Source organism: Streptopelia decaocto, assembly GCF_964273445.1.
Source record: "Streptopelia decaocto genome assembly, chromosome: 4".
Taxonomy (NCBI): domain Eukaryota; kingdom Metazoa; phylum Chordata; class Aves; order Columbiformes; family Columbidae; genus Streptopelia; species Streptopelia decaocto.
This window is the reverse complement of record NC_138658.1, coordinates 52,686,397-52,711,675: the sequence shown is the minus strand read 5'-3', so window position 1 is coordinate 52,711,675 and position 25,279 is coordinate 52,686,397. Positions and strand designations below refer to the sequence as shown.

Sequence of the window (25,279 nt, the reverse complement as noted above, 5' to 3'; positions counted from 1 at the left end):
CCTTTCAGGCTAGCATTTTCTTGTTGGCAAACTTTTCTAAAAATTTGAATAACTTCTACTCTGATTGTTTGGATAGAATCACCTGTATAAAACTTTATTATAATTCTAGCATTTCTATTAGTTCATAATAAAACCCAATATATTTGTGAAGCACTTTTAAAACAAACTAAGGCAGCAAAGACATTTCAAGTGACACACATGCTTAACTGTAGTTACTGTAGCAGATAGCAGTGACCTCCAAAGTAAATAAGTTGCAGTTAGATCAAGGCAGGCCCATTGATTAGTTAAGGTAAAAAAATGTGTGGGAACAACGCAGACAAGAGCATAAATCTAACATGTCTAAGGAACATGCAATTTGTCACAATACACAAGAACAGCGCTGCTTTTGCCACCGCATGCAGCAGAGATTGTGCAACAACCAAATTTGTGCAGAGGGTCCTCTACCAGTCCTACCAACGTTAAACTATATTTGCTGAAAACATAGGATGTTATAAACATGTATATTCCTCTTAATTTACTCTAAGGAATCAAACATATATTTATCCTGGTTTTTCACTCTATGTTTATTTAATGACAAGTTGTTTTGATAAAATTTCATGGGGATAGCGTAAAAACAAATTTTCATTTCTTGGAGTGTTATCGTGTATTTACACTTTAATGATCTGTATTTTAATCAGCTGAACCCCTTCTAATTTTATAGATGTGTCGGTTTTGTAAAGAAAGGTGAACAGCAAAGCAAAGACTGCCAACACAGCAGTGTTCTTCATATTTGGTGTACGAGGACCCACATACACGTATCCTGTGCAACTAGTTTATTCTAACCTTGAGGACAGACTGATGAGATCAGCTGGGAGATGCTCCCCATTGGTCACTTTCACTACTTCCCCTACTGCCACCTACACATCCCAGTTTGAAAATGATTAGAACAGAAAAATAAGTGACAAGGGGAAAAAAAAAAAACAAACAAATCAAAACCAAACCAAAACAAACAAATGGACAAAGACAAAAAGACAGAGTTTTAAATTATTATACAAACAATACATGTTAATTAAAATGTCTGATGACAAATTTTTCAAAATCTAGTTTAATCAGGTCAGGAAGAAAAGAGCTAGAAAATTTTCATTTTTACTTGAGTGGACTGTTTTACTGTAAGGTACTAATTTTAAGCTGCAGAATACATTGATATTGTAGAGTAACAAAAAAAGCTGTTGTGTTTCTTTTCCAACTGACATAGTTTTTAGCCAGTCCATACATTAATTAAAAAAATAAAAGCTACAACAAAAGATTTTCTACCAACTTTTCTGAAAAGTCAGGTGACAATAACCTTTCGATGTAGACCTGCTGAAAATGAGTTTGTGTTTTGTTCCAGCTTTGTAAATTTCAGTTTACACTGAACTTGGAAAGAACCAAATGGAATTAAGTCTCAGAGGTTTGTGTCCTTTCACTGTAAGAGATTATAGTTTCCTAAAATAATAAGATCCTCTTGTTTTCCAGAATCTGCTATTGCTGGTAAAAACTGAAACAAAACAGAAACCCAGTACACCCAGAACCAAAACCAAAAAAATCCTCGAATGTTATTACTTTTAATTAAAATCAGGTCCACAAGCTTGCATTTCTATCGAAACCTAAAACGTAACTGGGCATCACCAAGCACCTGGAGAGCAGAACTGATGAGACTGCCTGCCTGGAGAATGCGTGGCTGTGTGGAGATGGAGAGCCCAGGCTGGCACGCAGGCAGAACGAGACGTAAGGCAGCAGCACAGGGCTCTCTCCTGGCAGGAGGGCTGCAACAGAGCCATAGGAATATGACTAAGGAGGAATTTTTAGCTGAAAGAAATGCCTGAACTGGGCCCAAAAAGCAATCGTGATTCGCAAACCGGATCATACAAGAAAACCTGACAGGAAAATTCGAGGTAATGGTCATAGTTAGGATAATGTGTTCTGACAAGGGCAGTCAAGGGAGGTTAAACGAAGTCCTGACAAGTCCCATAGCAGCTGAATATTATTTCAATTTACCAACATGGGATGTAGGATTCCTTCGGTGGGGGGGGACAAGGCTTGGAAAGAAGGCTTTGTAGAAGTTGGTATTTTTCTGTGTGTAAATTACAACTGGAAAACACTACGACATGAGTGTTGCCCAAATCCAAAAGGGCAAAGCTGAAGACATCTAGGCAAAGACTCAAACTTAGGAGTTTACTCAGGAAGATTATAAAGAAGCTGCTCTGAGAGGATGCAATCTGTTTCACTTGCAAAGCACTAGGGTTAGTGTGACAGAAGTTATTATCAGGCCAACAGAACAAGTGTTTTTGCTGCATGGTGTATTGCCTACGAATAACTTGGAGAAAAAGCACCAATCAAATTTATAAATGCTTCTTGAAGTGCAAGGTTTATAGAGGACACCCAATACAAAAACATCCGAAGTTACGACAAACATTAGTATTGAAGACAGATGGTGGGAAAAATTTATAGCATTATCTGGCAACTACTTTATAATAATTTAATAGAACTGTCTTAGGAAGAGCTACACTTAATTCTGCAATATAATGGAAGATGGAATCAACAATGTACTAGTCTACATCACAGTCTGTCACAGAAACATGTAAGATCCTAACTTTATTAATTGTATGTATGAGTGGATTAATTAAGTTCAGTGGAATCATAGAGGGTTTATACCTAATCCACAATCATACACATTACAATAATGCTTCTCCTAGTGCCATAAAAAAATGGAAATGGCACTGTAAACATACAATAACAAACCAAAAGACAACTGATTATATTTAAATAATCTTCATTAAAAAAAAAAATGTTGTCTTAGAATATGTTGTTTATTGACCTGATAAAATAGATGTTGAAAAATATGCATCTTCCACATAAGATGTGGATTTCTTAAATAAAACTGTCCAAGGAAATGATGATAAACAACCTCTGATTGTCCATGTAATAAGAGTCACAGCATTACATGCTATAAATCAAGTCTTGCTTTCAGTGCTGAAACTATTCATAATATGTATTAGAGAATAAAGTCAATGTTAAGCTCATAAAGACTGTGCTAATTTGATGGTTCACATCTCATGCTCACTTTTTCCCCAATTCAACTATCAAACTGGCAACTATATCCATTAAAAATCAGTTCTGTTCCCTGTATCACATCCATTTTAATTTATTTACAGGATGCAGCCTGTTAGGTACTTATCAAAAAGCCAACCTGGTTAAATATGGCAGTTGAGGTCCAAATTTTAGACAGAGAATCAGCCTTTTTTGTATTATATTCCACAGCAAAATAACATACTAAGTTTTTCCTAGGAGTGAATTGAATGCCAGTGTAATTTTAGAACTGTAATTGTCACAGTTTAAAGAAACACTGCCTGAAATTATAAATGCCCAAATGAACAAAAGACTATGCTTCAAAACAGCAGCGTTTTTGTTTATTCCTTATTTCCTTGGAGCAATCACAAATCAATCAATCAATAAATAAATAAATGCAGGGTAGAGAAACCAGCCTCTACACTATAAGCATCAGTGGGCATCTCTACCTTGATGAGAGCAGTACAGTGTCAGCAGGTATATACTCTTTGCCTTTTATAATAACTATATCTCCAACATCTACCTGAAAGAAAACTGGGAATTGGTTAATGGTCTCAAACAAAATATGTTATCCCTTTGTTTTAAGCACAATAAATATTTACCTGCTGAACTTGCTAGAAAGACTGTTAGAAACTTGCACACTTAGAGAAGCCTATAGGTATTAGATACTCAAAAGTCACTGGAATTCTTTGGAAATCTACTATTTAACAGGCCAAATCCTGACCTTCTTTATGCAGTTCTTTACTTTTTTAGTCATTGCAAATATTTTATTGGAAGACTGAAGTTGAGTTAAAGAAATTAATCTCCCCTAAGATGACAGATCTGTTGCATCATGCTGTGTCCGTTATCCTTGCTTCTCTAAAGGTATAAGCCAATTTCATATGAACTTTGGCTGCAAACTACTGAGGGTCAAATTTTGTTCAAGCTTTAAGGTATGGAAACAATTAAAACTCAGGGACTAGATAGACAACAGAACATTTAGTCCTTGGAAGTTACCTTTAACAGTCGCTTCCTAACTACTGCATAAGAGTCTTTAAGTTCTCACAGTTTAAGCCAAAGAAGTTCAGCAAATGCACAAAGTAACTCCTTTCCAAAAAGAAGTTTCTGCCTTGTCACAGCAAATAATACTAAGGAACTGTATAATTTGCCATGTGTGAATACTTCCAAGTCAATCATACTATTAAAGTTATTTTTTACTGAATTTAAAGCCCACCATTTAACAGCAGTTTTGCCTGACTCATGACATCAAAACGGACTTGACTTCAAAGTACATTTTAAGAGACAAGTATTAACAAACAAAAAATAAACCACAAAAGATTATACACTTGCCATCATACCAGTTATAGGAGAAATAAAGCAAACATTACATCTAGACTACAGTCTAAAAGTCACCAACATAAACACACACCTTTTCCCAGTGGACAATCTCCCACGCACCATTGCGTAATACTGAAAAGAGAAAAGCAGAAAGAGAATTTTCCAGTTGTACAATCTAACTGCCATATACAGGTATGTGTTAGATTTCTTATCACACACAGTTAATTTACACAATATTTTACAGCATGCTTTGCTTCTATAAATTCAGGTAAAACATTTCAGTAATATAGCACATATTCCGTGTAACCGTTTTTGTATCATAGAATCTTATTACAAGGTCAACCAGAACATTCTACAAGGTTTGAGAATCAACTAAATCTAATATAGATTGCATAAACAATAAACATATCGGAAATCCCCCAAATCAACCCAGGCCATTTAGCATAAGATTTAGTATAGATTTTCCCTGCCAGTAGCAATTAATATTGCAGGCAAGCTCCATTAGTCTAGTTTTAACTATTGTTACTATTATACAAAACCCATGCCTTGTTTGCCAGTTAATTGCCAAGACTGTGTTTCAGAGAATAAAGGTGACTTTTTTGGTGTGTGTTAGCACCGGTTACAAAGCTATTGAAGACTGATGCGCAACAAAAAAAAAAAAAAAGAAAAAAAAGAAAAAAAAGAAAAACAAAAAAAACCAAACCAAAACAAAACAAAAAAACCCCATATTGCTGTGTCACAATACTCAGATAGCTCCGAGAGACTGTTCTCTTTCATTTTGTCTCCCAGATTTCAAACTGTCAGGATGCTTATCTAAGTACCTGATCAGGATCCAAGTGTTATGCAAGCATGTGGTGATTTCAAAAAAGTGGATCAAAATCTGGGAATACATATGGCCTTTACATCCAGGTCTTCCTTGAGGTTCTGTCCACACTGACCCCTCTCTTCTTGCATCTCAATGATTTCTATGAGTCATTATCTAACCTGCTTAATAATTCTTTAGGAAGAAATAAATTCTCTTAGCCTTCCTTCCCCCATATTTATGAGTGCTGATATGCTCAGGGTAATGGTAAATGGAGCAGTCTTCCTTTCAGACAGTAAGCAAGATATTTTAATGACTGTCTCACCAGTCAGTCGATCATTACACAAAATTTATTTTGACAAACCATTTCCCTCTACAGACCCAGAATGAGAATTGCTAAGACATTTGAAAATTTTGCCACAAACCACCTACTTCCATCCCATTGTGTCAGCAATACTGTTTGTGGGGCTGTGGTATCAACCAGATGAGAGAACTGATGAGGATTAAAAATATACCTTGCAGCAATCCAGCTGACTAAGTTCCACAAATAGCTGGAGCAGAATAACTGCCAGTGCAGTCTGCAGGTCTGAAATTTAAATAAGTTGCCAGAGGTGGCCAGGGGCTTCTTAAGAAGTGCTGGCTGCAGATGCACCTGCACTGCTGAAATACATCCCAAGGCTGCTCCATGTGCATCCAAGCTGAGCTAACCCAGCATTGCCACTGCAAAGGGAAGGTCTCAATCTGCCTCCACCACACACAAAGGCATGAGCCCTGACGGCTCAATGCATGCTGTCTCTGGTGTTCACTGGCGCCTTCGATGAGACAGTTTAACCCACTACATGGAAGGAAACTGCCAGCTTTCTGGATTTGTTACTTGCTAGTTTAGCTGGTTAAAATCAGCTCACAAATGGATGAGTCACACATCTGAAATCTCAAGAGTACTCTAACCCTAGCTTGATCCGATAAGCTTTTAAGCACAATTAACGTACACTGAAATCTAATTAAATCCATTTTCTTATGAGGACAAAGAAAAGAAGTGGTTTGTTAAGTACCTTTTATATAATGGTTAGAGAACTTGCGCTGAAAAGTTCTCTGCAGCCTGGCTTTCACATTTGTATCTTCAATTTTTCAGTTGTCTCTAACTAACTTCCAAAAGCGTGCTCCATCTGCCCTACAGAAGTCTACTTCACCACACTGCTGAAATGCACATCTCATTGTGTCAGAATGTCTGACAGTGGCCTGCTGTATATGGATGCAACCTGAGGTAGAAAAAATCACCCCAAATACAGCCTAATAAATCAAAATCCTCTACCAAAGGCTTTTTATAGTAATGAGGTATTAGATTTTTCATCACAATCTAGGCCCACTAAATATAGTGGTGATTATGATCTTTTATAGTGGTGATTATGATCTACAACATCACCTGTGTTAAATGAGTAAGTGTTTCTTAGGAGTTTCATAAACTTAATCTAGAACATTATCCATTTTGTGGGGCTAATGTGACTGCAAATTGTTATTTCAACTGTTTAGAGGCCAAATTTTGAAGTAATCTGCATCAGCAATTTCCCCCCCAATTACCCGTCAGCAGTTCAGATTACATTACTACCATTTGCAAAAAATTCAAAAAACAACCCCCAACTACAATTCATAGGCTTAAAAAAATTTCCTACCTTGAGTTTGTTTCTTGTTCACCGCATTATCAGCTTTATGCCTTTTCTAAATTAAAAATGCACAGTGGTTAAAGACTTCTGTTGACATGATAAGGGTTTCACACTTAAGATAAAAAACACATGCATCACCCCCTCGCACTCATCAATTCAATAAACCAATTTAAAACAAACAAGAAAACAAAAAAACAGCATTTTAAACAGGACTACAGATTACTTGCATAGTTACGATCACAGGAAAGTCACACCCAGTTCCAGGCCAATAGTGTTCTACTAAAATGTCCTATGGGCAATCACCATCTAAAATGTTCCGTATGTAAGGAAGGGGTGCTTTGCCCTTTCCCGGAATTCAGAGATGATTCTACCAAAGATCATGGATTTAGTTCTAATAAAATGCTGGTATGACTCTGAGCTAGCTGCTCTTAAAGGCCACCTTATCACTCTGCAGAGACTAAGCTGTTATTTTTTGCTAGATTTTCATAGATTATCAGCAGTCTCCTTCCAAAAAGATAGCTGATTTTATAGATAAATAACCTTTGATCAATGGGAAGACATAACTTGACCAAAGCGGGTGTTTATTTGCCCACAGGGAGAGTCTCTCCAGCTTGAAAAGTAACAGTTTAATGCCAGTTGCTTTCTGAGCTGTGATGGATGAAAATAACTGGAAACAGCTGATAATCTAGCACTGCACGTCACAAATTTTGCTTGCACTTCTAAAGCCTATATGGAAAACACATGCTGTTCATGAATAATGTCTTCTGCTAACATCTTGTGCTCCTTGGGATTTCACTCCAGAAAAGGCAGCATTTGGTTCTTGAGCTAAAAGTATTATTGTGATAAATACATTTTTTGATACTGATAGATAATGTTCCCACCCAAACACCAATTAATCTTGCTTTAATATTAGATGAAGATAACCATTTCTGGAGATCTGAGATATCTCAGCATGTAAAGAAATTAAGACATAATGAAAATTAAAGGTTAAAAGAAAACACACTGAATACTATGCAGCAAGTGGTCAGCTTTCCCAAGAATAAAAATACAGCTGTCAGAGTCAGTCGAATATTCCTGCACAATAACCAGTAGGTAACATTAAATTTCATACGTTTGACTAAAAAAAACAAAGCAAATTGTTTTACTTGGACTACAGTCTGTGAAACTCAGCTGTGCAAGTGAGAAATTCATGAAGTTACCATCAGCTACACACACACACAGAGCCTTTACACCAGCACCTAAATTCTCCAAATCAGCTTCTTCACCTCATTCAGTTTCACCCAGCTACAGCAGGAATTAATTACAGGCTGAGACAATGTAAACTTAAAAGAAAGAAAAATAGTATTTGAATTGCCTTTAGGTATCTCTGTATTTTTTGGTAATGAGAACCTTACTGGTTTAGCTGATATATTCAAAAAACTCCAAAATTCTTCGCTGTCTTGCCCCCCACACCAAACTGTACAAGTTGCAAAGAGCAAATGGTAGAAACAAGTGACATAAAGGAGAGTGGATGAGAAAATTTTAAAAAGGACACTTTGTACAGTAGCAGCAGCCTCAGTTTTATATTTGCCTAGACACTGGCATATGGTCCTAAGTCTGTAAGCACTAACAGCAGAATGGTTAAAAATATCTGAAAGAACATGAATTGATTTTATGGCTTTTTAAAAAGGGATTTTATTTATGTAAAGAGAAAGCAACAAAGACATTTAAGGAGAAGCTGACCATTGGGCAGCAAATACTAGAAATGAAGAACAGAACGAAAACACTTAATGGAAACATCATTGTCTCTTGCAGGACCACTCGACTTGTGGCCCAGGAGCTTCATACAGCCCAGGGGGACAGTATGATCTTGCCTACCATCCACTGACGGGAGTACCTGAGGAGAAGACTGAGCTGACTGTATCAGCAGGAAAAGCAGCATGTGACCAGCAACCCTCCATTTTAAGAGCTTCTTTACAGTTCACCACTCTTCCTTTTAATCAAAGTTTCTGCATGTACATGGTAATTCTTCTCAATTACATGTACATGGTAATTCTTCTCAAACACAATAAATATGATGCTCCCAGGAGCCCACTATTTGTGTGCAGGGAAAGACTATGCTACCTGCAACTCTTTCAAAAAAAATCAAGAGAATGGCCTGCAACATATAGTGGACAAGGCACTCTAACATATTATGATGTATCTAACTTCTTGTCCTCCACATAACACATCTGCAGAACTAAAACAGAACAATGGTGGATGAAGAAATTCTTAGCATCTAGAGTGATTTGGTAAATCGTCAAGACAAATTCCCGAGACACAAAAGACTTCAATTAGAAGAGTCAATTATGTTATGCAAATTAGAGAGACAAGTTCTACCATACGCTCTGAGTGAGAGTGAAAAGCAGGCAGGAATGTACTCAGATAACTGCAACATCTTCTGTATCAAGTGAAACAGAGCCTGAAACTCATTTCCCTACTCACAAAAAAGAAGAAGTCAAAATGGACACTTCCAAGTCAAGACAATATCCCAGGTCTTTTCAAGTTTTCATTCAAGGCAAGAAGAAAGCAAAACAACCACTACCACAACTGCTGACTGCAGAAAGCCAAGGAAAATTTGACATCGATGTGGACATCTGCCTAATAAGGTCAAGTGTTCCATATCTATTCCTGGCCACCAGGCATCAGCAGATCACACTTACCAGCAAGACACGAAAGACTAACAGTAAATGGCACTGGGCTGGAGCAACAGGACCAACTGAGAAAGGCCTATTCCTCTTGCTGTCCACAAAACCGTGCAGAGTCACAACAGGGAAAACAAGGATTTTATGCATGTGACTTCAGAAACAAAGAGATAAATGAGACCTGGGTTTAGACCTGGATTTGACAAGTGGGGAAAATCCATTTTCAAAACTTTAAAAATGGCACATTAGTGACCTGAACTCATTAATCTAAAATGTATTAAACCAAATAGATTACTATTCTAAACAAGCAAAGTGCCTTGTTATAATTCCAGTAGCAAGTTAAAAGGCACTTTTTAGAAAGGTCCAGGAATTATTTGATCCTCAACTGAGTGCCCGAGGGCTTATCTGCTTTTTTCAGGGTACCTAAAATAAAGATGTAAAAAGAATCCTGGGAAGATTTCTTTTTTAAGCCTACCTTCTTCATTGTGATTAAAGCCAGAAGTTCTCACAATTTTTCTATAAAATGCTAGTCTAGTACCTCAGTGACAGATTGAACTTAAATCCAGCCCACAAGCTTCATTAGTGGGAGTACTCTGCTCCTGCTCATGCAAGAAGAAAAGAAGATAATTCTAACCAGAGAAACATTCAAAGCTTATATGGTTTTAAAATAGATTGCACCTGAAATGAATTTAGTAGTCTCCAATCTTCTTTTGAAGAGCCCATGTTTGAAAAAAATTGGCAATATTCTGGACTTGACTGGGTTCTGTGGAGTCTTTGGTTCCAGTTCACACTTTAAAAAAATGCTTGTAGTATATAATAAACACAACAGTCACTGTTTTGCCATGTTATTGTCACTTATATATGTAGTAAACACACTTTCAAATCGTAACACCATATTCTAAAGATTTAATCTTCTGAAGTAGCTTTAGAAGCTTTCAAACGCATCCAAAAGGTAAGAATGGTTCAACACAGAATTATTCAACAAATTTTTGTAAGACAGTCTACGAAGAATTTGAAAGCTATTTACAAAATATTGCTATTAAATACTTACAATATCCTCTATTATCTCCTTCACTGCAGCTACAGCTAAAATAAATAAGAGAGGGACCAATGTTGTGTAACGGCCTGTTGGTGATACATCTGGTATTTGCTATTAAAGAAAAAGAGAGAAACAATTTGTTTGTATTTGTTTGCTGGTTTAAAACATATTTTAATATAAGCAACAGTACTTTCTGTGGAAATACAGAGAAGGCAACTGGATTAACTTTTTAGACATGGTGCTGCTTATTTCCATGGAGGGTTACTGTCTTCAATTCAAAAGTAGCTGATGCAATAAAAGAACATTTGCATTTTAAATAGCATAGCATTCAGTGGAGTTATTTTCAGAAATTTTAGTGCCTGCGGAATATTCACCTTCTTTTGCTGTGTTTCAAATTAAATTAAAATACATATTTATAAAACACAATCATTTTTTTTTCAGTTTAGATTTTTGTTAGAGTGGACACAAGTCCAAGGTATTTTTACTTCCTTATAGTTTTAATCTCCAAGAGATATTTTGCATCATATTAGTTATTAATTGTCAGAAAGTAGCTATTTGAAATTCGTCAGACTACTGTAAGAGCCCTTTTTTGCTAAGCAGGTACGGGCACAGATGATGCAAGGAAATGTGTACATAAAGTAAATGCTAAGAATACGCAGCTACTTATGTGCTAATCATGGATAACCATCCATCTATATCTTAATATTGACTAGAGTTCTTAATGACAACATTGTAACAGGCAAGATGACTGCTGCCTTAACAGACTTATCATAGGCAATGCAGCCCATATGACTACAATGAGATCTTTGCAAGAAAATAGTACAATAAGTGATTCTTCAATGCAGTTAAAAGACATCCTCAATTTATCATTTTTATCATAAAACATTTTAAAAACAGCCAATGTTATTTCTGGATTATATACATTTCTTTTTTCTACCACCACATTGTGCCTCTGAAAGAAAACAGGATGCTATATGTATGTATGGAACGTTTCTTGGAGTAAGGCCAATACAGTTCTATTTTCCAGGTTACTCTAAATCACATTTTTCAAGCAATTAAATGGAATCCAGGCAGAAAGTTAATATTGGGCAAGGGCCTATGTGATGGCTACAAGGGAAAGGGATCTATCACTTCTCTGGCTATTCCTACCCTTTCACTCCTCCCTAGACAAATGCCCAAACTTCCCCATTCCAATTGCACATTATTTTCCAGGCAAAATATGAAAGCAAAAGAGACACCAGCCGGTACTCTGGTTCCATTGCCCCGTATTTCTTACTTCTGCCAGTGCAGTCTCACTGATAGCCTGATAGTAGACAGCGGGCCTCTAAGCCTTAACATTGCACATCCTAACACCCCAAACACCAACCTGCCAGCCTCTCACCCAGTCATGCTCAAATGGCTTCTGAAACCTCATTCTGTGTTGCTAGTTTGATGTGCACACTGGCACCAGAAGAAACGCTGCTGGACCACTGGATTAGCCCGAGATGCCAGATGGGGTCAAAAGGTTGTTTATTTAGAAGCCACAGGTTTTCAGGCAGATGAGCTAATGAAACCCTTAACTTCAGATTTTTTCCTCTAGAAAACTGTGTAAGCTACCTGTGCAGATGTATTCTAAGAAACTGCTCCAAGCACTTACAGTAGAAGCAAGAAACCTGAGTAAGTACAGAGGAATCAACTTTCACTTGCTGAAACATCTGAAGTGTGGGAAAAGTACACACAGCAATATGCATGCCATTATTTTAGTAATTTTTGTTTGGTATGTCAATTCCTAACACAATGACCTCCGCAACAGAGAAATCAACACATTCTAAAAAATGTGCTAGAAATTATAAAGAAAATGTATTTTTATAAAATATGATGGGAATATGGAATTACAATCGTAATTATCACTGCCCCTGCCCATGGTTCAATTTTCATTCATCACCAGCTAGTGCATTTATAGACCTGTATATAAAACAATCTGCTTTATCAACTGAAACTACCACAAAATTAAAATATTCTGATATATCTGCAAAACATCGTGTACTTCTTCAAAAAAAACCCCAGTAAGATGGTCACGGACAGCCCTTCATAAACACACTGAATGAAGCTACAATGGTGGTATAGAAAAGACTGCATGCTTTTTTCTTAACCAGCACAGTTAACCAGCTGGGATATGGGAAATAGCTGTTATAATACTGGACTCCACTGCTGTTTTTCCTCATCTAGGTTCAACTTCAACCCTTATCAGTTTCCCTCTAAGAATAAACAATCACTTCTCAACTGCAATTCGTGCCCCTCAAAACAGACTACAGGATTAAAGTTCACAAAGTTCAGGTTGTTAGGCAGTACCCTCCATTACGAGAAATGCCAACTACAGGTAACATTTTTCTGTGCATGCTAGATATTTTTAAATGGGATTTTCCTGTCACAACAGTTTTTTTCACCTGACAGTATTTCAGCTATACTTAATTTGTTTTACAGCAAAATATTTGTGTGTATTGTATTGTCTCCAGGGAGTAAAAAAAAAAAACAACCCAAACCCAAATATTTATTAAATGTACATCTACACAATACAGCTATTTCGTGAGGCTAATAAGCTCAGAAAGAACGGCACACCAACCTCAATATCTCTGCAGAACATTGTCTATGGCATAAATGTGCTTCAACAAGTTTCAAACATGAGCATCTTATTGTTGATCTTACCTGAAGTAATGCAATAAAAAGAAAAAACGCATTAGCAGCTCTTCTGAACTGGGAATAAAGGAACCTCGGCAGGAATGTGATTATGTTGTACTTTGCCGTGCTGAGAGAAAGAGACAAAAACACGCACGATTATTACAGTACAACAAATTCTTCAAATGTTCCCTCTTAGCTACACAAGCTTTCAAATAAAAAAAGAACCTTTTTGTGATTTCTGTGCTAGCAAACAGATTTATTTTCGCTGAAAGAGAAACCAGAAAGACTTCAGCAGAGACAGTCCGGCAGGTCTCCTTGAACTGGCCAACCCCAGGAAGCGCCTGTCATCCACAGAGACTGCCATAAGCTTCCATGTTGCGGCAAGAAGTTCCCTCCCCACCTCTGCCAAGCTCTGCTGTCACTCAGTCACAGGCAACGAGCAAAGGAAATAAAGCCAGGTGAAGGTCACAGGTGTGCGGTGGGGCAGCCTGAGGCCTGTGGCGCTGGGGCCCAGCACTGCCAGGCCCGCAGGCATGTGCTGGTAGCTCTGCACAGGTAGTTCAGGCAACATTCCTGGGGAACAAGGTATAATATAATCCACTGAATGGAAAGTTCACTTTTTTACTTTAAACTGATAAATACTGCATATTAAGTGTAGTTTTGCTATGCTGGACTAACAGAATACGTCCTATCCAAGTGTAATAATCTCTACTAAGCCATCATCACAAAAGGTTTGATCTCCCAGCTCTTTGTCAGCCTTTTTATTTTTTTTTTTAAGAACAATGCTACCATTCAAGGTCCTAAAACAGTAACAGTGAAAATAATCATGCCAAAAACATACAAGCAAAAGACTTGTAAGAATATTTTAACTCCTTTTTAACTTACTAATATTTACTTTGACTTTGCATAAAGGCCAATTTAAAGGAGGAAAAAGCTCAACACTGTCCAGAAACAAACAAAAAGACAGAAAAGACAAGTTGCATACACAAACTGAAAGCATTACACATTTTCTCAAGCGTATGGAAAACCTCCAACACATTATTCTCAATGTCTATAAAATTCCTGCATATTATCAAAGGTATTGTCAGAAGACTTACTTGGGACAAAGATATCTTTGCAATTCATCTACGTTCAATTTTAACAACAGAACTGAGGATAAGATCTAAACAGACATTAGAGTATGGTTTATTACTTAAAATTAAATAAAAACAAACAAAACCCCACAACATAAACCATCAGCAGAGTCCTAAAGCCTGAACTTGAAATTCAAAACTAGTTTCATAAGGAACCACAGCATCTTTGTAGCTGACTGACTGACTAAGACCAGAGTTTCCAAAGCACAAACAATGCCATGTTGATGCGAAGTCCAGCTGCATTGGCATCCAACTATCAGAAATACGTTCAAAGATGAACTGAACTTCAGCTGAACTGAAAGCTGAAGAACAAATCAATACACTAGGGACATGCTGATGGTGCAGCTGTAAAGCATCCATACCTTCCCCACCCTGTCCTTAAAAATCTGGAGGGTCAGGTTTGTAATTGAAACAGCTCTGGTGCTCTCCTCATTTCACTTCATTATCCCCTTCAGGGTCTGGGACTGTAACTAGTGGTCAAAAGAAATATTTGCTATGCAACATGCAACGTTCTGAAATTAAATATGTGTTAGAAAAACACTAATTAATACCTGACATGGTTGTTGCAGAATTTGGTTAGCTGGGGCTGATTGATGAATATAGTTCTCAGTTCCTCTTGATCAGCTAGGGAAGTTTTCTCTGAAACATCATCTGTCTTCTCATAGCCTGTAAAAACACAACATGGTTTTCCACATAAATAGATTTATATACACAAATACACAAGATTCAATGCACTTCATGACAAAAAAGACATCTATTGTGAATGTGAACTCAACGCATTTGCATTTCTCACAAGTAATGATAATTTAAAAACTAAAAAACTATTTAGTCAAGGTGCTTTGTAAAGCTGTAATATTGAATAATTGTGAAATCTACTGAAATAATGAGTACAGTTATATAGCTTGTGCTGCCTCAGAGTAATATGAAATGCACTATTCTCTGTTGATGCACATGAACCCAGAAGTGAACATACCAAAAAAAAAAAAAAAAAAAAAAAAAAAGAGAGAAGGCAAAAGGAATAAAAGCCCAAACCTAAAAAATTCTCATCTCTCTCCGAGCTGAGTGATCTTGAATTACTATTCCTTTACCTGCTACAAATGTTCTGCATGACATTAGCCAGATTATTCCCAGATAATTGACATCGGTAGATTCTTCATTTCATGTGTGTTTAACTTGAAATGGTATTACTAGACTTACTGAAATTCCAAGCACCTGCCTCCACTAGTCAGTGAAAGCTGATCTTTGCATATATTCTTCTATAAACTACGAGGAATCTTGTACAAATCTGCATAATTAGTTTCATCTGTAAAAGGGGATACCAATGTATTTCTCTCTCAAGACACTTCACTAGTGTTTTGTCCACCACTCAGCCACTACATTGATAACTAACAGGCCTAAGTAGTCTATTCTGGCTGGAGCTTGTCAACACAGGTGTGGCATAAATCAGTCACCAAAAAGTTTTAAAATTATAACAATAATCTGTGTGTGTATAGTTGTCTATTAAATACACACTGTTCATTTTGTAAGCCAAAGGAGAAAAAAACAAAGAGAAAAAGAACGATGTTAGAATGGAATTGTGCATCAGAACTTATATGCATATCAAGGATAATTAAGGCTGTAAATGAAAACTTAAAGCTCATTTTTAGTATGTTCTGTACATCCTTACAAACAGGTTATATGAAACCCAAGTCATCCTCCAGTCCACTGGCCCACTATATAGCTTCTTATCTATTATATCCAGAAGATATATTTCAGACACTACCTTGCAAGGTCAAGTCTCCATACATCATGCGAAGACTCAGCAGAAACTTGTAATTTCTTGCCATTTTGCTATTCAGAATTCACAGATCCTATTACTTTGCAGGAAACCTCCACTACTACATCCATCCACTGCAATTTCTCTATTTCCTTCCTTCCAGCTCCCCCAATGAGAGGCACTCATCCAACACACTTCTATTGAAGCTCCAGTATGCACCTCAAGAGGACCCTTCAGAGGAAGCGCAGCCAGCCTAACAGACTGGGCCCACCTGAACAAGCATCCACACAATCCTCCTCAACTCAAGGAACCACATGGGCACATGTGGCCAACTACACTTGCCATTTCCTACTCTTGCCATCACCTCTCCTCGAAGGGACAACCATCATACAATTGGCTATGCACGACCTCCAGCATGCAGTTCCATAGACATATATACCTATAACACAATTGGATATAGGTACATCTTTAAGGCAACTAGGTTTTCAGTCAAGCCGCAGGTGCACATCCAATCTCATATCTGTAGCTGACTGAGCCCAAATCCATTACATAGTGAGCACACCTTCATCCTGGGTATAGGACATTTACCTTCCAGTTGCTCGATGAAGGAGCAAACACGATATATGGCTCCTGTGAGAGCACTTGGGTAAAAAAGTTGGAAACTACTGTGTCAAAAGTATCAATCTAGCCTAAATTCAGGAAATACGGAGAGTTTGCACATTTGTGGAATGTACTATTTTAATTTTAATGCATTCATTAAAAAACTTACACCACTATAAGCCTTGAATACTAACAGTGATAAGAGTTAAAGCAAATGTTAGCAGGCATTAAACACTATATACTATCCATTAGTTTAAAAGATTGCCAAAGTATAGACATTTATTTTCATACATCAGTACTACAGTATTTATTTGCTCTCCTTTAATCAAAATGACAGCAAAAAGGTTCTGAGGAGCTCCATAAACATTCACTGCCTCACATCCTACTACCTTGAATTCACTTTTTTTCCATTCTCACTTAAAAAGCAATCTTAGGAATTAAGTTCTGAGCATCACCCATAGCCCTCTATACCCTGCAGCTTTGGTAAAACCAGCTCTTCTGCCTTAGGTGCATTATACTATTTTGAAAGCTTCAAAGGTTACATGTCCCACCACCTCCCTGCCTAAACTTTAGAACACATTCACTAGAGTACACAGATTAGACTGATACACAAAGCTCAGTACCAAAGAGACACGATTTGTCTTCCGTGTTTTTGTGTGTTCATATATATATATATGTGTGTGTGTACATGTACACAAAAATATCTAAAAGCTTACGCATTTACTGAAGCTATTATGTCATCTAAAGCGGTAGTGTGCTTAAATGACTACCATGTTTTCCAAGCCACAAGAGACACAAAATGCTCTTTGATATGCTCTGCTTTTATACAAGGTTATCAGGAAGAGTGTAAAAAAAAGAAAGACATAAAATTTTAGTTCACTATTTGATGTAGAACTTTCACATCCTACCCTCCCACAATGCTATTTCTTTAAATGTCCATACATCACCTATCTTGCCTACACTACCTACCCAAGAACTTCAGTCAAGAGTCAGCGCCCCTGAGTTTCAGTTCCTCTGCAGCCCTGCATCTGTCCTGCTTACCTAACAGATGCCTGATGCCTGGCCAGAAACTGGGCACACTCTTCTTGCCACACAGCTGCTGATTTTCAGAACTGCCTGAGGTCAAAGAGAACTCTCTGCTGCACAACAGCAAGGGAAGCCAAAGCTCAGGCACTGCTTCTGGGCTCTCAGCAAGCCAAATGTCTTCAGGGACAATATACCACACTGGCCTGTCTGTGGGTCAGGCCTACCCTACAACAGTTTCGTTCTTAAAGTCAATATATTATGTTTTGTAAGTGAAATTTTCCAATAATTTGTCAGATACAGGACTGTATGTTCGTAGGCACCACCCTGAGCACAACTGGGCATCTTCCCATATGATGCATTCACTAGAATTGCAACTAAAAATTATCTATTGCATTCCCAGAGTTTGTTTGTATTCCACATCTTCAGAAATCTAACATAAAGCATTTCCAATTTCTGCCATGTCTTGCCCACACTCATCTAGCATAAACAGATTAAGTCATCAAAAGCTTTATTTAATTATAGTTTGGGTTTTTTTTTCTCAAATGTAACATGCAAGGAAATCTTCAATATATTTTATTTACATAAGGTGAGTAAAGAATCTGACAATAACTCAAATGGCCCAAAGTAATGTCAGGAAGTAAATTTAAAAAGGGATATACTTTTCAACAAGGGAGGATGTTAAATGCTATGGCAGTTTATATGTTCATTTGAAATTCTTCTAGCCTGTAGATTGGTAAGCAAGAAATTAAGATTGCAGATTTGTTCCACTGATACAATCCCTGATGCAAACTAGCACCTTACAGGAAATCACATAAAGGCACATATCATTTCAACTATTCACTTTCCAGTATGAAGTAGGACATCTATCAAACTACACTCGCAAACCTGAGTCTAACTGCAGTACATTACGCCCTGACTTTTAAGAGCTACCTTTCTATGAAATTTTAAAAACCAAAACTATAAGTAACTTCCTCCAGAATAGTGAGGATCCATTGAGTTCATACAAATTGATTTGATGCCAGTCTATTAATGAAAAAACGAGGCCATCCTGTCACAAAAATGTTGCCTACAAGTAATCACAGGAACAAACAGAACCATACCCATACCTTCCATTTTTGAGAATGGAAATTTCACCACATCACCTCTTAGTGAACATCGCTATATTTTTGGTGAAGCTGTGTTTGAAAAGATGGTTGCCCTTCTGTAATCAAATAGGAGGTTCCAAGACAACAGGAGAGCATTGACCCAAACATTCAGGAAGTTAACAAGGAAAAAAATATACACACATGAAGTACAGAATCCAGGCAGGAAGAATAAAAACAAACCAAACAAAACATAACAAAAGCACAGACACCACCAAAGCATCAGCTGTTACAAAATTCTGATGATTAAAAAGTAGTGTGGAAAAAAAAAAAAAGAACTTAAGAGGAAGCAATCATTTTAATCTCTTAAAAATAAAAAGTGTGGTCACTGCTGTGTTACAGGTATTTAACTGTAGTAAAACAGCAATTACCACATTTCAGACAGGAACTGTGATGCTGTACTAGTAAGAATTGCTTTTCAGAAAGAAGAACAAATATATTCCAAGACTACCTCTGCTGTGGCTTGCAACATTGCTGATATTTAACCACAGCTGAATTATCAAACAGATTCTATGACATAGATTTTTACATGCTCCCAGCGACAGAAAAGCATCTGACTTGAAAAGTCAGCACTCTAAAAAGAAAAATAGGAAAAGCCAACATGCCATACTACTCTGACACACTATTATGCAGAAATAGCAAGTTTCAAAACTAATTTCTTCTTAATATTCACAATCACACCTTTTGATATTATATTTTGATTATTTTATTATTTGCGCAGCACAGGTTCAACACCAACAAAAAATGTGCTTCAACAGCAAAGGAATACAACTATTGCCCTAACCAAAAAGTTTATTTGCAAAGCTGCTGCATAAGCTAGAATTACCGTACATAATCTTCTGTCTTGCACCCTGAAAGTTATTTGGTAGTGAAGCACAGAATCTGGAAATTATTGATGGATAAGCACAAAACATTACAAATTTCATTAAAGTCACTCAGCAAATAATTGAGGTTTTGGCTCAGGATTTCTTTCAATCTTTTCAAAATTGAAGAAATAGAAATAAATTATAAGCAAGAGTAGGAAAAGGCAAGAAAAAATTGGAAACCGAATTGCTGTGAAATCTGCAAATATGGAGACTGGGTTGTTACTTCCCAGGATGAAAAGTGTACCTGAAAAAACCCAACCCAACCAACCAATCAAACAAAAGACCCAACAAAAACCAAAACCCAAACAAACAAAAACCCCATCAAAATAGGAAAATGTGTATTTTGCATAGATTACATGTTTTCGGTTTTGCCAGCAAAAACATCATCTTCAACAACAACACCCAAATAAATAAATAACCAATGAAACAAACAAAAAAAGCTTCCAAACAACTAACCTGTGCTTTCTCCAACAAGAGAATTAATTGAAGAACGTATTTTTGCTCACAAGAACAAATTTAGAAGAAGAAACTCTGTTTCAACAGACAATATTTGCAGGGAATCTTCCTAAACCAGTTTTGATTTAAAGTTTCTAAATTAGTAAAACAACAATAAACGGTAAAGAGTAAACATTGTTCAAATATTTTCCTTTAGGTAGGGTCATTTACCAGTTTCATCTTTCACACCTTAAAACAGTCTCATTGCCATAACAAGGCAAAGGTAAATACAGACTATAATATGGAAAGTAAGGGAGGGAAAGAAAACCCTCAGTCAGGTCACCAGAAGGATTTTAATTCCCTTCCCTTAATCATTAAAAATGTCTTTCTTATTCTCAAAGTACAGCATTCAAAAGCTTTGAAAGCTGGTGCTGTAGCCAAGAACCTCTTATATGAGCAAGTCTGCTAGGTCATGTTCCCAGAGAATGCACCACAGTTTCAACAGGGTACCGTTATGAAAAAGAAGGTGCCTTTGGAGTTAATTGCCATAATGCTGTGATGAACCTTTGGTGGCAGAACAGGCACGAGGAACCTGACCCAGCAGCCTGTCCTTCTGAGGACAGAGCACAGAAGGGAACTGGAATGAGCTGCTCCAACCTGCTGGTACCGCTCCGTTATAGCTAGACCCTATTTTGAAGCACTGGGATCTAAATGAAGTCAGTAAAACAGATTTGTCAGGAAAAAAAGCCACAGACAAAATAAGAAAAACAAGCAAACAAACAAAAAAACACACAAAAAAATTCCCTGTCACAACTTGAGGCCATTTCCTCTTGTCCTATCATTTGCTAGTTGGGAGAAGAGACCAACACCCTCCATGCTACAACCTCCTTTCAGGTAGCTGTAGACAGCAATAAGGTCTCTCCTCAGCCTCCTTTTCTCCAGGATAAATATCCCCAGCTCCCTCAGCCGCTTCTCATAAGACTTGTGCTCCAGACTCTTCTCTGTCAGTTTTGCCACCTTCCTCTGTACTCTCCAGCACCTCAGTGTCTTTCCTGTAGAGCGAGGGGCCCAAAACTGAACACAGTATTTGAGGTGGAACCTCACCAGCATTGAGTACAGGGGGAAAGAAGAACCGTTAATAGTTATTATCTGCTGTTGTGGGTAGACAGCACCATGGCACTTCAAATTTCTACCCTTTCTCGAAAACCTAATATAGTTCACTGAACTCCACCAACACATGGAGGAAAAGCATTAATGCCTTAATTTTCAGAGAACCCTAATAAGAACTGTAACCACAATTCCACTCTCCCAGTCTCTCAAAAGAAATAAAATGCTTTGAATTATTCCATTTCATGTTATTTAATAGATGCATATATTAACTGTGCAGCTATATATAGCTAAAGTAACCACAGTTAATTACTTCATTTAATAAAGCTAGATATAGGCTAGAATACTGAAAGATTTCCCATGTGTTTTGTAACTGCAGGATACACGATGCTATTTCCACAGCAGAGATCAGGTACAATTCTGAATTAAGGTTACTGGTGGTGAATCACTGGCAGTGATTTCTTAAATTCGTTTAGGAAGGCCAGATCTTCCATGCCTTGAGTGGGACTTTATTGATACATATACCACTTTAAAACTGCAGCGTTTCCTAGGCTTATGGTGAACTGCAGGTGACCTTTGCAGCAGGGATAATAGGCACAAATATCTGTTAAAAAAGGTTATAAGCGAGCATGGTTATCTTTAATCAGCCATGAAGAGCACAAGAACTTGCAGAGGTTTTGAAGAATGCCATGCAGGTAACAAGTGTTACAGACGTTTAAACACCTACAATTTTTATTTTGTAATAATTTATAGGCTGTAGTGTCAATTTTTCTGCACAACTGTCAAACAGTTCTTGGGAGTGATATATATCTGAATGGTTCTGACAGTTCTGATTTTGTTTCATCTGAGCACAAGAGCTGATTTTCTCTAATAACAGTATTACTATCTCTTCATGTCAGAGAGAGCTTAGTTCTGAGATGATGTCAAGACAGTCCAGCCTGATAAGGTAGCTCATGATCCATGAAAAAAAGATCTCTGAAGCAGAAATTAGTTGCTGACAGTAACGGGAGAGAAAAATGAGACTTTAGTCCCAAAGATACAACACAAAAATTCTAGAATAAGGGAAGCAATATTAAGCTTGTCTATTAGATCCGCACAACTCTTGGGTTACTCTAAGGAGTGGTCCATGCCATAACAGCACTCACAGCGGCTGCTGTTTGTGATTACTATTATCAGTGACTTCCAAAGAACACAGAGAATAAGTCTATGCTGCAGGTAAGAGTTGGGTGGAGGTCTCTGAAGGCAGTCTTACCATCACTTTGCACAGTGCTTATCTAAGAGACCTGCATGATGGCCAGAGCTAGGCTTTTACAGTTCCTTTATGTCACTGTCAAATGCTAGGGATGAGACTCACTGTCAAATGCATACAGATGAGAACTTTGGAGTTCTCCTTTTTAGAAAATAGTAACATTTACCTACAAAGACCTGTTTCGAAGTACAAGCCACACAGTCCAAACGTGTGGACCAAGTAAGCCTGGAAGCCATTTATCGAGAAAAGAAAAAAGAAGTAAGAGAGTCATTGACACTGGTTTCATTGTGGATGAGCTGAGTTCAGAAGAAACTGAACTGAATATAAATAAAATTAACTAGTGCCACCTTAACCTAAGAAAACAGTAACAGTTTCAAAATTATTTTTCTTTGAGTAATACTATATTTAGTATAGTATGAGTCAAAAACTCTACCACTGCAATGAAAAACTATCATGTCATTTTCCAGAACTTAAGTTTCTTAAAAGAAGTTTCATCTCTATTTTCAGTCCTAAAGAAAGTATTTTTGAGAAGTTTCTTAACTTCTGTATTCCACTGTCTTATAACTATTCACATAAACTAGACTTTTATTTTCCCCCTTTACTGCATCTGCCTTAGATATTTACCTTTAGGGAACACCACATTTGTTAATTTAATAACCATTACGATTCCTGTAACTGGATAATTTTAAAAAGAGCATCAATTTTTCCCAATTTATTTGTGCTAAGCTTGCAGTGAAAACCAACAGTTTGGAACCAAACAGAAATTAAGCTCTGAAAATCTGGACATTTAACTAGTCTCATCAAATGCATTTACTAATCACTGTGAATACAGCAGCACTGCTGCTCTGGTAGTAAACACAGTTCAACAGTGTCTCTGGAAGGATGGACCTTCTTCCTTTCTTCATAGAAAGATGCACGCTATTTCTTGGCCAGCTAACATCACCTAAGTAGAAGCAGAGCCAGGCCTCCTACAAACCTAGTTTTGGGGAGGAAGGCGTGTAACATGGGAGAAACAGAAAAGAAAGTCAAGATAACAGACTACTTCCAATCTATCTTTCTTCATGCTTTTCCCAACATATAAAAAAAAAAAATCCTTTGGAAGAAGAAAGATACAATGAGAAACTTTCACCTCCCTATATTGCCAAACAAAGCAAAAAAACCCCCAAACAACAAAACAACTCAAAACCAAAAAAAAACCCCACCACAACCTGATGTAATGGTTTAAGTGTAAAAACTTTAAGACAAAGAGATAAAACCTGCATACCTGCCTCAGGAGTATGCAGCATTACAGTGGCATTGCTATAATTACCTACAGTAACAGAAAATCATAAGCTGTCCCAATACACTGCTTTGGCATCGGTGATCTCAAGTTTTACTTTTGCATGCAATAAATATTATATTAAGATAATTTCAATGCAGTGATTCTTTATACAAGGCAGCCCTTGACACGTTGTTAGGTGAAGGTAAGCAATCCCAGCTCTCAGGCATGAAACATCAGCACGGTCTGACGCTTCCCGGCACGTTCTCTATATCAGGAACGTTTATTTCTGATGATCAGTGAGCAATTACATCCTACATCTAAAAGAAGTTTGCCGACTTAGTCCCAGGACGAATACCTCAAGACAGCTATCCCAGGCCATGAGCCACCGCTGTCTCTCCCCCTCTGCCGCTCGGGGCCGGCGGGCCGTGCAGCCAGACACACCGGGGAAAAGAAACAACAAAACAACCGCTCCCCGTGAAACGCTGTCATCGCTGACGCGCAAACCGCTGCCCGCGAGCTCTCCGCCCTCAACAGACAATGCAGAGCCGTAAATACAAGAGCGCCCGGAAAGCCCGGCCACCACAGCGCTCACAGCCCGGCGCTGGGGCGATGCTCGGCTGCAGCGAGCGCCTTCCGCCGCAGCCTGGGCGATCCCGGGGGAGCTGCCCCGCGCTCAGGTGTGCGGCGGGGGCAGAAGGGGCGATGCGGACACCTCCTCCCCTGCCGGGTCGGGCGGCGATCACGGCGCGACCGGAGGCCGCGGTGAGGGGCGGCGCGGCGAGCAGCGCTTCAGCTGCCGGCGCGACACCAGCTCCCGCCGCTTCGTCTCCCCGCCGCCCCCTCCCGGCCACACGACGCACGCCCCGCCGCGGCTCCGCGCTGGAGGGTCGCAAAGCGCCAGTCGGGCTCTCCCGTCCCTCCCTACGCCTGGGGAGAGGCGGGCGCCGGGCGGCACTTACCCTCTGCACGGGAGCGGATCTCGGATACCGTTTTCTGCACCGCCGGCATCGCCGCCGGGCTTGGGGCGGCGGCGCGGCCGCCTCCGCCCGCGCGCCCTGCACCTGCCGCACGCCGGAGCGCGCCCCGCGCCGCAGCGAGGCCCGGCCCGAGGGCGCCGGTCCCGGGTCCCGGCGGCGGCTACTCCGGCTGCCCGAGGCGGGAGGCTCACGCCCCGGCTGCGCCTGCCGCCGCTCGCGCCGCCGCTCCGAACTGACAGCCGGGGCGCCAGCGCTCCGCGCTCGCCTGCCCTCCGGAACCTACCAACTCCGCCTCTCCCCCCGCCTCTCCGTCCCGCGGCGTCCCGCCGCCATCTCCCGCCCCCTTTGGGCTCAGGCTTGCCGAGCCGTTGCACCTAACCGGGCAGCGGCACTATGTGCGGTTTCGGTCCCGCTTCTGGAGTCAGCAAAGGGTTTCCGATGTGCGTCGTCCCCCCCACACCCCGTGACGGGAGGGGAATGGAACACGCCGAGGCCAGGGC

General features: G+C 38.9%; 1 protein-coding gene across 5 annotated transcripts in view; it reads right to left on the bottom strand.

The window, feature by feature from the left end:
• Positions 1 to 24,987, bottom strand: part of ATP8A1 (ATPase phospholipid transporting 8A1) — a 103,588-nt gene extending 78,601 nt beyond the window's left edge. For 2 of the 5 annotated variants that reach the window (XM_082050339.1, XM_082050341.1), the window contains exons 1-7: positions 24,762 to 24,987; positions 14,912 to 15,026; positions 13,255 to 13,354; positions 10,582 to 10,680; positions 6,877 to 6,922; positions 4,496 to 4,536; positions 3,537 to 3,610 (exon numbers count right to left, since the gene is read on the bottom strand). In XM_082050339.1, coding sequence (XP_081906465.1) covers positions 3,537 to 3,610; positions 4,496 to 4,536; positions 6,877 to 6,922; positions 10,582 to 10,680; positions 13,255 to 13,354; positions 14,912 to 15,026; positions 24,762 to 24,810 — 524 coding nt within the window. In that variant the 5' untranslated portion in view covers positions 24,811 to 24,987. Of the gene's footprint in view, positions 1 to 822; positions 897 to 3,536; positions 3,611 to 4,495; positions 4,537 to 6,876; positions 6,923 to 10,581; positions 10,681 to 13,254; positions 13,355 to 14,911; positions 15,027 to 24,761 lie in introns of those variants that run through there. The other 3 variants (XM_082050340.1, XM_082050342.1, XM_082050343.1) reach the window with 3 other exon arrangements.
• Between the last annotated feature and the right edge of the window lie 292 nt (positions 24,988 to 25,279).